The following is a 14,859-nucleotide window of genomic DNA, read 5'->3' on the forward strand; positions in this document are numbered from 1 at the left end:
TCCCTATGGAAGTACTTATTTCAACGTATTTGGCACCTCCCCTTAGACACTTGGCAATCTGATTATGCTATATGGGGCAGAAGAAGGGAGAAAATTGGTAAATGGAGATGGATGAGCTTTCAGAGGCTGTTGCAAGATTCTAGTGGTTTTCATGTATATCACATATGCCATAGCTGTCCCTTCAGAAGAAAATCACACATTTTCACATTACACCCTCTGAATCACAGATCTGTGAAAGAGCAAAGCAAAGCTCTATTCTCATTAATTTTGCTGTCTTTCTCTTCAGGAACTCAGCTTGAGAAAAGGACTGTTAACTGTGGATATACCTCTTCCCCTTAATGCCTCGTTCCCCATGCCCTCACCTCAATGTCCCACCAGAGAGCAGACAAGGTTTTCCCGAGCTGACCTGTTTCCCAAAGAAGGGTTAGGAACCATTTCAAACAGATGTGCTTCTTCATGCGAGAAAGTTGTCTTTTTTGCCAGAATCATATCACTCTGAGTAAGTGCAAATGGAACCTGCTCTCCTTAACGGACTTGAAAGTGAGAAGTGAGACCTTGAGTCTCCATGAAGGACTTGAACATGGGAGGTGAGATCAGTCTGAGGGGAACTGCTCTAAGCCTCATGATGTTTACCAGAGGTCTACACAGTTGTTCTACCCTTGAGGAGACAGGAGGGTGTGTGATACACCTTCATCTCTGTATTTTACTATCATGCTGTCCCTAAAAAACATACCTGGGGGACAAACAAGCAAGGATGGGTAGGATTCTGGTATGGCAGATCTGTCATATCTGACATAGACAGTCTGAGACCTGTGCATCTGTGTCTAGCCCGAGGTTTTTCTGCAGCAGCATAAGTACAGAGCACTATTGCCATATCTCTTCCAAGATTTGGTGTTACCAAACCAGGATGGTTACCAATCCTTGGAGATCGACATTGAGAATCTCACATTTGAGTTGCCCTACAAGAATGCATCTCCTCCACCCTGGAATTCAGCTTGTGTTCAGTTGCTGTCCTGAGGCCCAAATGCTGTCGTGCCTTCTAAAGCTTTGGGCCGAGAACTTTGTGGTAGATCATTACCAGGAGCCTATCACAAAGAGAGGTTTGTGTTGAGGAAAAGGAGGGAAGGAAGGGTCTGCCTCTGGAGAGGGTTTCTGAATGGTCTGGATCTAGTTCCTACTCCAGTCTTTTGTAACATGCTGGACACTGCAGTGGGATCCCATTGCAACAAAGCAGCCAGCAGATCTGGACCAGGCTGTGATATCTCACAGTCCTGATTTGTACAGAGCCTGACGCAACAGGTGGTCCCTGTGGGAGTTTTTACAGTGAGCATCATACAAAAATGAAGGATTAGTCACAAGTGACTAACAACTAGACAGTTCTTTCTAGAAGATGAATGTGTCCTGATTGAAGTAATTAAGTATTGTTTTCAATATACATACTAAAATGGACTGTATAGTTACTCTGCGTTCACAGCAGTTAACACAACTGCAGATGACAATTGAATAACCAAACTTATAATAGACTATCCATGAAGGATCTTCTATTTGTAGCCCACAGATTTTGAGTTCTGTACACAAACTGCTTTTATTCCAGCTCCTTCCTTTTTTTGCGTTCATCAGCAGTTCTGACAGCTCAAAAAGGAATTATTTCAGTTTGGCATGAAACTCAGTTATTTTGAACAATTGATTAGAAAAGAATCAAGTCAGATGTGGTTTTGATTTCACACTTCACAACTGTATAGCAAAAAGGAATTTTCAAACAAATGATTGTTTCAACCTGAATTGTCAAAACATTTAATTGCAAAATGAATGCACTGACAGCGCTGAATTTCTTGAAAGAAATTATTTTGACAAGAAGTTCAACAACTTGTCTATATTTTCATAAATCCATTTGATGGCACCTTTTTGTCTCATAAAAATTTTCCCTGCTTTAATCTGAAAGCCAAACTATTACGACCTGACCCAGGAAAACAATTAAATACCACTGAAGCCTGGAACTTGAAAAAGCATTTGAAGTGTTGAACATGCTAAGTTTCTGGCCTGATTCCTTCTGAAACGCATTCTTTAGAAATCTACTCCCTCTTAATTTGATTAAGTAGCATTTTATCTGAGACACCCTCCATTGTGAAGAAAAGGAAAGTAAGAAGAGCTAGCTGGCAGTTAGACTAATGAGAAAATGATAATTTCTCTTATACCCTGCCAGGGTCCAGTAAAATACTACTGGCATTAAAATAAAGTTATATTTCCCTAATCTTTTAGAGATGTGTGATTCTTTCAAAATTATATTAAAATCAAAGATTTATTACTGTCCCAAGCCTCAGCCCATTTGTTCTAAGAGGTATGTTTGAATTCCAGGGAAGAAAAAGGAGAATTAATTGCAAATCTGTCTTACACATTTTTGTATCATATCCTTTTCACAATTTTATATTATTTTGTTTTTATAATAAAATTGAAGCTATGTCTTTTGAATATCCTGATTCATTAGGGAGCCAAGGGTTGCTTCGGAAGAAATGTTTGAGTGTTATTTTACCTGGGTAAGAGACTCAGACGCAATAACCCTAGCCTTTGCTGTGAAACACAGACAGCTGAGCAATTAACCCATGAAAGTCCTCACTTTGTTGCCCTTCTCATGCACACTGGTTGTGAGAAAGCCTCACAAAGGGCACCCGGAGACACAGCCAACTTGATGCCAGGGTGCAAGGAGAGCAAGGGACAGCCAGCAGGGGTGGTGCCATATGGGACGTGTCCTGGGGTTCTGGTGGTGCACCACAGACTGCCTGGCTGCTTTCATGGGGGGGTCATGGCAGTGGTTGAGTGTTCATGGCAGTGGTGGAGGCTCCAGCAGTGACAATGCTGCACAGAGTCACAGAATCTCTCATCTAGGGGAGCTTGGTGTGCAGCTGGGCAGGTGCCTTCCTGCTTTTGGGGCTAGCCCATCCTCATCCTCCCATGCTGCCGTGCTTGCTGACTCCCTGAGGCTTTGGAGGAACATGTGCTGGCCACACAAAGGGACTGTACTAATTCTGTAGCATCTGCGGCACAAGTGACCACAAAATGGGCAAGACCTGAGAAAAATCAACCTATTGGTGCAGCTGCCTTCGGCAGGAGCTTTTCAGCTACTGCTCCTTCTGTGCTCCAGATGTCAAGCACAAAGTGACCTGCCAGAGGTAACTGGGGATCACAGACACTCCTGAGCCTTAACATAGGTCCTACCTACACAAAGACAAGCTGAAGCCATTAACTCCACTCTTTTTGGGTCCTCTGCGTATGTGACTCAGACTAACACAGCACAAGAGTATACTTTCTCAAAGCCCTAATTGATATTCAGACATAACTTTCTTCATATTAATGGAATTCACAGTTAATCTTCAGGGAAAAAATTCAGCATTTTTTTGTGAAATTAGGTGTATATTGCTTAATCAAGGCTTTTCTGAATTAATTCACTAACAATAAGTATTCATGCTGGTTCTCTTTCAAAAGTCTTTGTTTCAATACAGCTAATAATTTTTAAACAGTTACAGCTAATTATCAAAGAAAAACTAATGAGGCTGTTCATGACAGTACAAGAACAATTTCTGTTAAAATATTATACTTTTTCTATCATTGAAATGCTCACAGTTTTTTTTAGGTTCTTCTATACTGTAGGTATCCCAGGACCAAATTATGTTTTATCTGCTACCCCAGAATGCCATTGAACAGAATTTCATTTTCCATCAAAAACCCTCCGGATACCCCAGTGCTTTACAGAAAGAGGTGCCAAATCCTTCCTTCACCAGTCCCAGATCAGCTTTCTGCCCAGACATTGGACCTGACAGAAAAAATGCAATGCAATCCTGACTACAACACCAAGAACTTAAATACAAGAGAAGCAAGGCCAAGAGAAGTGAGATCTAGAGAGACATGAGTAAGTGGGTTCAGGGCCTTAGGGCCAAAGTTGCCTTTGATCAGGCTGAAGTTTACAGAGTGCAAAGTATAGAAAGAGTTATTTCAAACTGTGGAGTAGTGAATGCCCACAGTGCCTGACACCTGGATGTGCATTTCACTGTACAACCTTGGATGAAACACTGCTCTCTCTAAAATCAGCTGGAACTTTGACCATCTACACCAGGGAGCTGTCACGAGCGCTGCATGGCAACCAAAGAAAAGGGGTATGACAATATTGTAGGATGTGATCCCCTTCACCTCACTCAGGAAAATAATCAGTTATTACTCAAGCAACTGAGGCAGAGATAAACTTCTTTGGTGATTAAGACAAACAAGATAGGGCTGCTGGTGTAATATTCTGAGAAAAGCCATTTTTTCTCCAGATCCCATGAAAATGAAAAAAAAGAAGAGACAGAGACCAACAATTCTCTGGATGTGTGGGTTCCTAGATGAAAAATGGGATCCTGATAGTTGAAACTTCTTGAGCTTACTGAGCAGGAACTGAAGGAATACAAGGTAATTTTTTTTGTTTATTCAATAATGGTCTTAGAGGAAGTCAGTGCAGTGAAGAGATAAATGAAAATGTTCTTCCGTTGTTTAAAAACAATGAAAAAGAAATTTATTCTGACCTTAAACAGAATCATGAAAAGATCAGTGTATCTAATTTTAAAGCAAGTCCACATACCCATCTGGGCATATCTAGAACACTTGCTGAAGGACTTACACTGTAATGCCAAAGATTGCATTGTTTTTTCTGGCCTCTTATGAACATACGCAAAAATAAAAGGACTCTCTTTATCCACCATGCAAGTACAGCTGAAATATTGCCAGTGCAGGCTTTTCTGTCTTGTCCTACTGTTCTATGCATCCCTAAAGGTAGGATGATAATTCATTCTTTTTTCCTAGAGCACTCTGGACCAAAATACTAAATGGGAGAAGGACTGAGTGTCCTAATTTTGGGGAATGAGACTAAAATACCAGTATTTTTGACCAGTATCATTGACTAGTAGGTAATCATGAAACAGTAAAAGCACACAGAGCCTAACACAGTGACCACAGAAGACAGAGGGAATATTTCCATTAGCTTCCCCTGGGCCCTTTGTGCTCTTGGGCTAGGTTTGATCAACCAAAACCAGCAAAAGGTATATCTGTGCTGCAATAGTTGTGTTCCTTCTGAAGCAACTACCTAAAATTGTTCCACAGAATCTTGAGTGGCAAAACTGTAACTAAATCCCTGTGCTACAGGGATTTTTTGTGCTCAAAACCTATCTAAAATATACAATATGCAAAACATTAGTCCATATTTGTAAACATAGCAAGTGCCTTCTAAGGCTCAAAGTCTACTTAAAATGGTCAAAAATGTCTTGCCAACTTGTTACATAGGGATTGCAAGCAAAACATTAAGATCACCTACACTTAAATCCACTGAATTAACCTTTCTAAAAGTAAATATGTATGCTTGGGTCATACTTTCTTCTTTCCTAACCTGGATGTGCCAAGTGATAGGGGAAGAGTTGCTTTTTTTTGGTGTGGATTGGTTTTTTTGTTGTCATTGCCTTTTGTTTTCATTTGTTTGTGGTTTTTGGTTTTGTTCATTCGTTTTGAGGTTTTTTGTTTGTTTTTGATTTTTTAATTTGAGCTCAGTTGAGAAACACAAATCTTGGCATTGTCACACCTGATATTTGCTGTATTTCCTATGTAACAGTGTGTTGTATCAGAAGGCTTGAATAAGCATTGTTAGCACCTGAGATTTTCTAATTGCTGGCTATAATGAGCACCTGATGCTCCAAGATAATAAAATTTCTTTTCACCTTTCCCTTGTGAGGACATATTGTGCTGTGTTTCTCTGTGCTGAACAGAAGAGTGACTCCTGGTGCCAGATGAAATAAAATCAAGATATCTCCCAATAATTTGAGAGCCAATATATGTCACTGCTCTAGCTCCCTCTGCTCTTGACATCATTTAAGGATTTCTGTGTGAACCCACCTGGGAATGACAGAGACAGACAGCAATCAAGGCAGACCTTCTTGAAGACACAGCTGTAAATCTGACAGAGAACGAGTTTATTTACTCCTTTGCTTCTTCAGACCTTCACAAAGCCATTTGGGAATTACACTGGGATGGATATGTGAATATGGCCCCTGTGAACTTTGCTTACTGAGAGAAATCTCTTACATTTCTTATTGCACACAATCAGTACATGAAACTTCCTTGGCAACATATACACACAATATCAGGAATTTTACCTCTACTCATCTCAAAATGTAACAAAACCAATGTTTTCTGATAAGGAGGAACTTATAATTAGGCAATGAGTTCACTCAGTGCTGCTGACTCTGCAGTTCTAATTTGTGGGATCTGAAAGCGTCTGCTTTATGAGGAAACAAAGCCTGGACTGGATAAAAATTTCATAGTCTTCCCCATGCTGCTCTCTACCCCTCCTTAACTTGTGAGACCAGATGTGCTTTAGAGAGAGAATCCTTTCTGCCTTCCCTTAGTCTGCATTCATATATGCTATCAGAGGTCTTGATTTAAGAATTACCAGCATTGGAATGAATCTCATTGCTGTTCATGAACACTGGTTAGATTAAGTATATGTCTTTCACTTGTTCATCTTTTCTCATGTGATTGCATTCAGCAGTGCTGAACATCCTTGGATGTAACCCATTGAGGAAGTAACTTGCTGTACTGGGCAATGATCAGCTGCAGGTTCTGAGGCTTCAAACAACAGACTTAGATTTATACAGGGCATTGAAGGCAGGGCAATAGCTCTGCCTCCATGCCCTTGCAGGAGCAATCCAGCTCCAGTCTGAGAGCACATATATAAGTGGCATATATAAATATATTGTGGCATTGACTCTGCCATCCTTTTCTTGTTTAGTGCAACATTCACATGAAGACTTGGTAAGTCACTGCTCAGTCTAAGAATGGGTGGGTTCATACACTTGCACGTGTTTAATTCCTGGGGCATGGCTTATTTATGCCTTTGCCTGCAGATATTTTGTTAACTTTTTTTTGTGTGTATGTGTGTGAATTTATTCTAGCATTTAGACTTCATGTTGTTTAACACACTGCAGTTTACTGCCTCTTATTGAATGATAGTGGGAGAACACTTTTCCTATTTTTAACCATTTTTGAACTGTGCTTCCACTAACATTTTAGTTTACAACACTGGGACCAAATGCACTTACAACTGTGGTATGAGTATTACTGTGTGGCTTTGGTTTCTACATAGTTAAGCTTTAGTTAAGACTATCCATATGATCAGCTGGAACAGTTTCCAATTACTACTTGGGGTTTGGCTGTTTACTTCTGTATTTCAAGCTTTCAACTCATGTGAAAAGTAAAATTCATTATAAATTTATCTATATTGTCATAATTTTAAAATGTAATTGGAATTGTTTTAACAAAAGCAGTGTGTTCAAGCAGCAACAGTGTTAGTAGATTTCTGGGAGAGAAGAAAGGATAAGCTCATACATTCAGTGCAATACCTGCAATATATCTTAAAATCTTGGTATCAGTAAAAATCAAAATGCTTCCTACGAAATAAAAATATCTGATTTCTTCTATTCCTAAAAAAGCACACAAATCTCATGTTAATTTTTTTTTCTCTCAGGTCAATGTTGCTTCCTTTCTCTGGTTCTTCTCTTACCTTTCTTTTTACTCACTAAAGGCTCCGGTTCTTGATCTTCTCTCTCTTCTGAGTGCTCTCAGCATGAACACAAAAGCATCTCCTTTTGCTCTGCTACTGACTCCCATTGTTACCTCACCTCTGGACCTGTTTCCTTCTACTCAAAAATACCAGCTCCTCTCCCTCTCTTCTGTCTCTGAAGTGTCTCAGATCTGCTCTGAAGTCCACAAGGCTCTCATTCTCTTCATTTTCCATGTGCAGCATATCCCTGTGCTTCTCACCACTGCTGCCCACCCTCCAAAGCATGCTGTTGCTCCCTCCTGAGCCTTGCAGATACACAACTCTACATCTTGGAGAAGGTGCTGCTTTCTCAGAGCCTGTCCAAAGCAATCCAACCACTTTGGTAAACAGCTGGAAGGCCACTCCAAGGAGAAGTCTGTTTGTTAGTTGCTTTGGCTGTATTACTACTCTCCAAGTATCTCTTCCACACTCCCCTCAGTCTTCTACACCAAGTGATTATGTTGGCTTCTACACACCCCTATTCTCCCCTGCTTTTTTTTTTTTTGCAGTGCTCAAAAACACTCTTGCTTTTCTTCACAATTCCTACTCAACCCTGCCTCATGACTCTCCTTTAAATTCCTCCTTCAAGCTCCTATTTTAGTGTGTTGCAAAAAAGTTACTGGGCTCTGCCAAGTGCTCGGGAAGAATCTGATAATAATTTACTATTATTCTGCAAAAAAATATTATTTCATTTTCCCTCCATGCTCCCCTGTCTGTCTGACTGTCTGACTTTATCTCTTGTGTCTTGTGGTTTTCTTCTGGAGAGTCTTAGGGTTTTGTTTCTTTCCTTTGCATTGCTTCCTTATAAATTTGATTTTTTTTAATGCATCTGGCTAAGAATGGCTTTGAACAATAGTGATGGATACCGGTCTAGCTCTTGATATGTAGCTGTCTGTGGATAGGCTATTGAAATGGAGGAAAGTAAGAGTGCTGCACAGCAGAAGTAATCCTCACATTGACATCACTGAGTGCTTCATAGTTGGCAGAATAAACCCAAACAAAGTAACCAATACTGTCATGCAATATTTACATTTAAATCTAAATCAGGACATACATATGGAAAAACTGTATACGATGACATTGCAGATTGCCTTTTATCAAGTAGGTCCTTCAGGGTAGCAGCTGGATTGGTTTTCAGATAGGAGCTTCTTAATCCAGGCAGATGTAGCTCCCATCAGAAGTTAATTTGCAGAGATATTCACATATGCAAATCATGTCACAATGGTGAAATGCAACCACGTAATGACTGGAAAATGTTATACCCATAAATCATACTACCACGATCATCAAAATTTCCACTCAGCCAGTACAAATTCAACAGCATTTATGTCTTTCCAGCTTTTAGCCCATAAAAAATCTGTGTTTTTGGAGACTGTGTTACACTGGTGATCTTAAAACTCCCAAGTCTGGTATAATGAGTCCTCAAGTGCGTTATAACTTACCAGTAATTACATTTCAACATTTCTGCTTTCAGCAGTTAGTGTTTTATTCATAAACATTTAAACACTGAATTAGGTATAAAATAAGAATGTTGGCAACAACCCGGCTTAATTTCATTAACTATTAGGTAAACGTAGTATTGCTTCTTCAAATAATCCTTGGTTTGAATGCTAAAGATGTAATGAACTTCATGGTTCATAGCATCTGACATTGCTTAATTAATGGGTGCATTTATAGTACATAGGCCTTGGTAATTGATTTATATGCATGATTTGCACATACAGCTGTTAGTTCCTGTAGGAAAGTCATAATTCAAATGTGTGCATATATTCAAGATATGGGGAAAGGGGAGAAAAACCCACCTCACAAACTTGTCTAGTTCCCAACAAAACACAATAACAAGCAAATAGCACAAGAAAAATAAATAGCATCAGAAAAAAACTACCAGAAGAAACATTAATGTGATCACTTTGAGTTTCCACAGCTCACACATTCCAAGTGGAAAACATGACAAAATGCTTCTCAGCATTTTTTTCCTCTTTACAGTAGATGTGGTTAAGTCTATATATGCCCACACACCTCTGTGAGTCTGTTCATATTACAGCGTATGTAGGGTGAATGGAGTCCACATTTTCCATGCCCATTTGAGTTTCTCTCCCTCACTCAAATACACATAAACACACCCAAGGTATACATAATTCAGATTTAGGAGCAAGAACAATAAAGCTAAGAAAAGGTTACGCTTAATATTACACATGTTTAGTCTTGGGGCAAATCTTCTCCTAACCGAAGCCAAACATTGGAGGCGAGGGAATTCAGCACAGGTTTTCTAGCCTGTCCAACAGATTACTTCTGAAAGCCAAAGTGGTGTGTTGAGAAGTCGATGCTGAAGAATAACTGAGCTCTGAGTGGAAAGAGGTCTCCTGTGGCAGTTTAAAAAGGTTGAGGAAGAGAAACAGCTATTTCTGGATTATCCATTACCTTGGAGCTAAGGCTGCATCCTTCCTAGTACTTTTCTTGCTGTTCAGTGTATCCCAAGCAACAGTCCCACGTGCTGAAGCAAATGTCCCCATTCCAGCATGCAGAGGTCCAATTCCCCCATCTTTCTCCCTTACACTGACACCTACCCCACATTAGAAGCAAACTTTATTTCAAGGGTCCTTGCAGGAAGGGCTTGCCATTTTAGGGTTTTTGGTTTCGGTTATCAAAGCATTTCATTGTACGTTAAGGAATGCAGAGTGCAGGCAGCTTGATGGCTTTCACAACCCTGGCTCCATTTCCTGGTGCTCTAAGGCAACACTTAGCTTTTCACTCTCCAGACCCTTATAGGCTCTACATCTGCTATTCTAATGCCTGCATTCATCAGTAGACTGGCAATAATAAATTTTCTTCTTTCCTTTCTCTTTTTTTTCCAAAGTCTCTCCCTTGTACACACGTTTGTCATTTCTTCACTATTGACTGCTGACTGGCCAAACCTCCATAAACAATAATTCCATTATAATGTAAGCCAGGGGCATGGCTGGCTTTATGGTTTGACTGGAGGCAGGTGAAAGGGTGGAAAGGAGATTATTTTAAACTCTTAATCATCACTCATCTTTTTTCAATATTCATTGACAAGTTGTAGTGGAAACTATATTTTTTCTTGTGAACTGAGGCACTCTTCCAGATTCTTATGCCTCAGTATTAGCTCAATGCTTTCCTTCTGAGAGTTTTACTGCAGTCTTCTGAAATCAAATCTTTCCCACAGTGTTAGTGACTATGCCCTTACAGTCTGGAAAGGTGTAGCACTGAAACTGGTGGGCTAAAATAATTTACATCAGCAAGACCTAAGAGGCATAAAGAACAAGAGCTGAACAAGCCTAGTCCCCGCACAGTGCAGATGAGTTTGTGCTGTGTGGATTGAAAGTCTCATACACCAGGTATCACTTGAGAAATGCTGCTGAGAAATGCTGGGTGATTCCATTTGATTCAGAAGGTAGAGAGTTAAAAATAGAGATGGTGGTGAAAGGCAACATCTCCTTTTCTCCTTGTTGTAGAGAAGTAGAGGGATTCAGGAAGCTGTGGAGTGGTAAGGACCAGCTCAGCTCTTAACATCTCCAGTGCAGCATTGATGGGCACAGTAGATCTGTCACAGAAGAACTGAATCACAGAAAAATTTGGCTGCAGGGATATGGTTCATGTCATGAGTGAGCTGGGAGCCAAACTGTATGACTATATAAATATCCCAATGTTCACTTCAATGGTACGTCTGTTTTACTGTCTCTACATGAAACACACACACTGTTCCAGCCTTCCTGGAAATGGGCAGTAGCCAGGATTTAGTCCATGGAGGGAATTGCTGTAGTTGCTGCTAACTTTTATAGTGGAGGAATCTGAAAGGCAAAAAATTAAGCTATGTTTAGGAGACATCCTATTAACATTGACTGATTTATAAAATATGCATGAAAAAAAGAAGTAATTTGAAATCCTAAATCTAAAGAAGATGAAAAGTGGGAGAAGAAAACAGAAAAAATATACCGCAATCTTTGAGTCAGATGATTAAATGGCTTCTCCCCTTCTCCTCCTCAGCCTGATTTTACTGATCTGACACACTGGAAGTATTTCAATTATGGGTTTAGATTTTCAGAGGAGTTGGCCTCTGAAATTATCCTGAAATCATTACATATTTTTCAGAGCAACAGAATGAGTTTCTTGGAAGATGTAGGCAGAAATGGTGATTATCTAAGATAACAAATACTATGTAATATAAACATTTTCTGCTAATGCTTCCTCCTCTCCAATGTATAATCCAGTTCTCATTGATTTCAAAAGCAGTTGGGTTTCATCTGATCACTAGTTATTAAACAGCTTCTAAAGCTATAAAAAAATCCCAAAGCTTTGCTAGAAATAATCTTTGTTTTCTTGCCAGACTGTAACAATAATAACAATTATATATAAACATGCATATACACACATTTCCTTTCCATTTTTGTATCTTCAATCATTTGGAGTTCTTCAAGCATTTTATGCAGGTGAGTAAAAAATAATTATCTTTGTTTTGCAGGCACAAAGGGAAGGTATGGTTGAAGTTGGCAGAAAAAGGAATAATACTGTGAATTTTCCACCAAGTTTAAAAATGATCACGTTTATATGAAAACTGCACTGTTTCTTTGCCCAAATAGGCTGTGTTCAGCATTTTTTACCCTTTCTTTTAGTTCTCCCAGCCTCCTTGAGGTGAGGTTTGAACTCTCACAGCAGTCTTGGCAACATTCTCGATGTTAATTTCGACAATTGTTAGAGCATGTGTTCCTTCAGTTCGGATAGGCCCGTTGTTAGGTCTGCCGCTTCTAAGAGTCTGATTCTAGTCCCCTTGCTTTCATTTGGTGTGCTTTTTCACACCACATCAGGTACAGGCTGGCACTGCCAGCAGGGGCCAGTCCCTGGCTGCCCATGCCTGTCCCTGTGCCCAGGCTGTGCAAACAGGCAGCGTTCCTATGCAAGGGCAGGCAGAAGTGGAACACTGGGGCATGTCATGCCCAGGAGGTTTTTTTTTCCACTCCAAGCAGTTCCCTATCATTTGCCCACAGGGCACATGTCCTTCTCATCATGCTGCTGAGCAGAGACTGCTCATCTGCAGCAAGGTGACCACAGCCCTTCCCCTCCCCAAATCTGTCCTTACCCATGCAGAACCAGCAGTATCTGCAGGGATAATGGTAGATGAGGAGACAGGCAAGACTGAAGGTGTTAGTTGGTTTATTAATGTGGCAGGATGCTGTTTATTATACATCAGATAGCACTGAAAAACTGATTTTTCAATCAGTATTAATGTTTCTTGCTGGAGGGGTGAATCTTATTGTGTGCCATGTCCTCCTGACTGGTTCTAGAATGTGTTCTTTCCCATGCAATGGTTCCCAAATCTGTGGGTGTTTGCACAATGTGATCTTGTGATTAAAAATAAAGTTTCCTCTAAACAGGTTCCTGGGGAAGTATTTGTCTGTTCTGCAAAGGGATTGCAGTTAATTCTAACTAAGGAACACTTTAAAACTATTAGGAGAGGGTAATTTTAGCAGTTCTACAGATGATTAAAAAGTCATTTTCTAAAATATTCTCACTGGAGGTTTTTTTTCTTTTCTTAAAGAAAACATTTAATTGCTCCAATCAACCATAGCTACTTTCTGTTCATGATGTAATTTGTATACAAGGTATATAGTAATTTTTCATATTTGATTAGGAATATATTCCCTATAGTTCCTATCACTCACCTTTAATTGACTATAACTCACTCCTCATTAAAGAAAGGACTACAGTAAGATGGAGAAGAGAAGCACTCTGGTTTTGCAGTAACATGACCTGGCACACTGGGTGATGTTCCTCTGATAGCTTCTATTTTTTTTCCACTCCTGCGACACCAGCAGTGGAAGTCCCACCTCACAGATAGGTCAGGTCAACTTTGACTTTTTAGTTCCAGAATTTACCTTGGCATCACCCACCTGTGTACTACATAACCAGTCTCTCCAATAAGCAGAAGAAATTCTGGCCAGCAAATGCCACCAACACTTGACAACTTGAAATATGAAATAGCTTAAATGGTCAAAGAGTGTGACTCCTCTTCCCATCCTGGGTGCTGAAGTTGGACCTCTCTACCATGCAGCAAAGAAGGCTGTTTCCAACACACCACTCCTTAAGGACATGGCATGGTAAGTAACAACAGAGTGCATGTATTTTAATGTGTTTCTAACACCCTGTTTAAGCCCTCAGTTTTTCCTGATAACCTATCTTCAGGTCTCGGATGAGTAGTGACACAGGAAAATCATGTATCCAGCCGACATGCAGCATGCTGGCAGTCTTGCCTGTCTTTGGATTCTGTCTGTGCAATAAATCCAGCAAGTGATACCGTGGTAGGTATTGGTGAGCAGTGTATATGGAAGGGCAGCTAGGCTGCCACTTCTCTGTAGCTTCCTCTTGGGATTACCAGCTTCATTTCATTTTAAAAAACAATCCCAACAAGCAAGTGCCACTACAGAGCATTGAGGTTCATTCAGTATCAAGGGTCTGCATTACCTTGTGTCTCATTCTTGGGAGACACCATTCAGTGGTGTCTTAACATCCATCGCTTTATGCTTTATTTTTATGAATTTGTTTCCTCACTAGAATAAACCCAGACTCATTTTCTGTGGTATGACTCTGAATCCTAATTTTTTTTTTTTTTTTTTTTTTTGAGGGAATTGTTTTGTCCTAAGGATCATGCAACACTCAGCTGCCCATGGTGGAGCAGTTCTGTAAATGAGCTTTTGGCATGGTACCTGGCACATCCATTGCTGTGAAGAAATAGCTGCCAGTGACTTAATCACTAAGACCACTCTAAAATTACTTGTTTTCAAGGACTCAAATCCCAACTTTCTCTTCATCATTTTTAATTTCCAGACCTTGTGTGATAGCCCACTGAAACCCAAAACTTCTGTATGTTTTCCCCAAGAGTTTTCTCAGAAGTTTTGAAAGCTGAAGCATTTTTATTTTCTTTATAATAGTTCCCAGGAGCACCTGTCAAGGGCTGGGTACTCTGGTGTCATAAAAACATGAAACAACAGAGTGCCTGTAAGCAAAAAGCAGCCACGGTTCAGAGCAGTGGAGCGCTGGCAGTGACTTGTTGGGCTCTCCCTGTTGATGCTGGCGGTGCCCAGAATGCTTTAGTTAGGCCTTTGAACTAGGAAAAAAAAAGACCTGATGCTGCCCAGATTGTTCCAGAGCATGCCTGGCCTTGCCAAGTGTGGACTGCAGCTTCCCCTTCACTTGTAACCTTGGGCTGGAAGTAGTCACTGTTCCTG

General features: G+C 40.2%; 1 protein-coding gene across 1 annotated transcript in view; it reads left to right on the forward strand.

Annotated features, from left to right (window-relative positions):
* LOC103624240 overlaps positions 1-14,853 on the forward strand; it is a 185,494-nt gene extending 170,641 nt beyond the window's left edge. Inside the window, exons 21-22 of the mRNA XM_017746911.1 lie at positions 4,308-4,440; positions 5,750-14,853. Coding sequence (XP_017602400.1) covers positions 4,308-4,399 — 92 coding nt within the window. The 3' untranslated portion in view covers positions 4,400-4,440; positions 5,750-14,853. The remainder of the gene's footprint in view (positions 1-4,307; positions 4,441-5,749) is intronic.
* Positions 14,854-14,859: the final 6 nt, after the last annotated feature.

Source organism: Corvus brachyrhynchos, unplaced genomic scaffold, assembly GCF_000691975.1.
Source record: "Corvus brachyrhynchos isolate BGI_N302 unplaced genomic scaffold, ASM69197v1 scaffold100, whole genome shotgun sequence".
Taxonomy (NCBI): Eukaryota; Metazoa; Chordata; class Aves; order Passeriformes; family Corvidae; genus Corvus; species Corvus brachyrhynchos.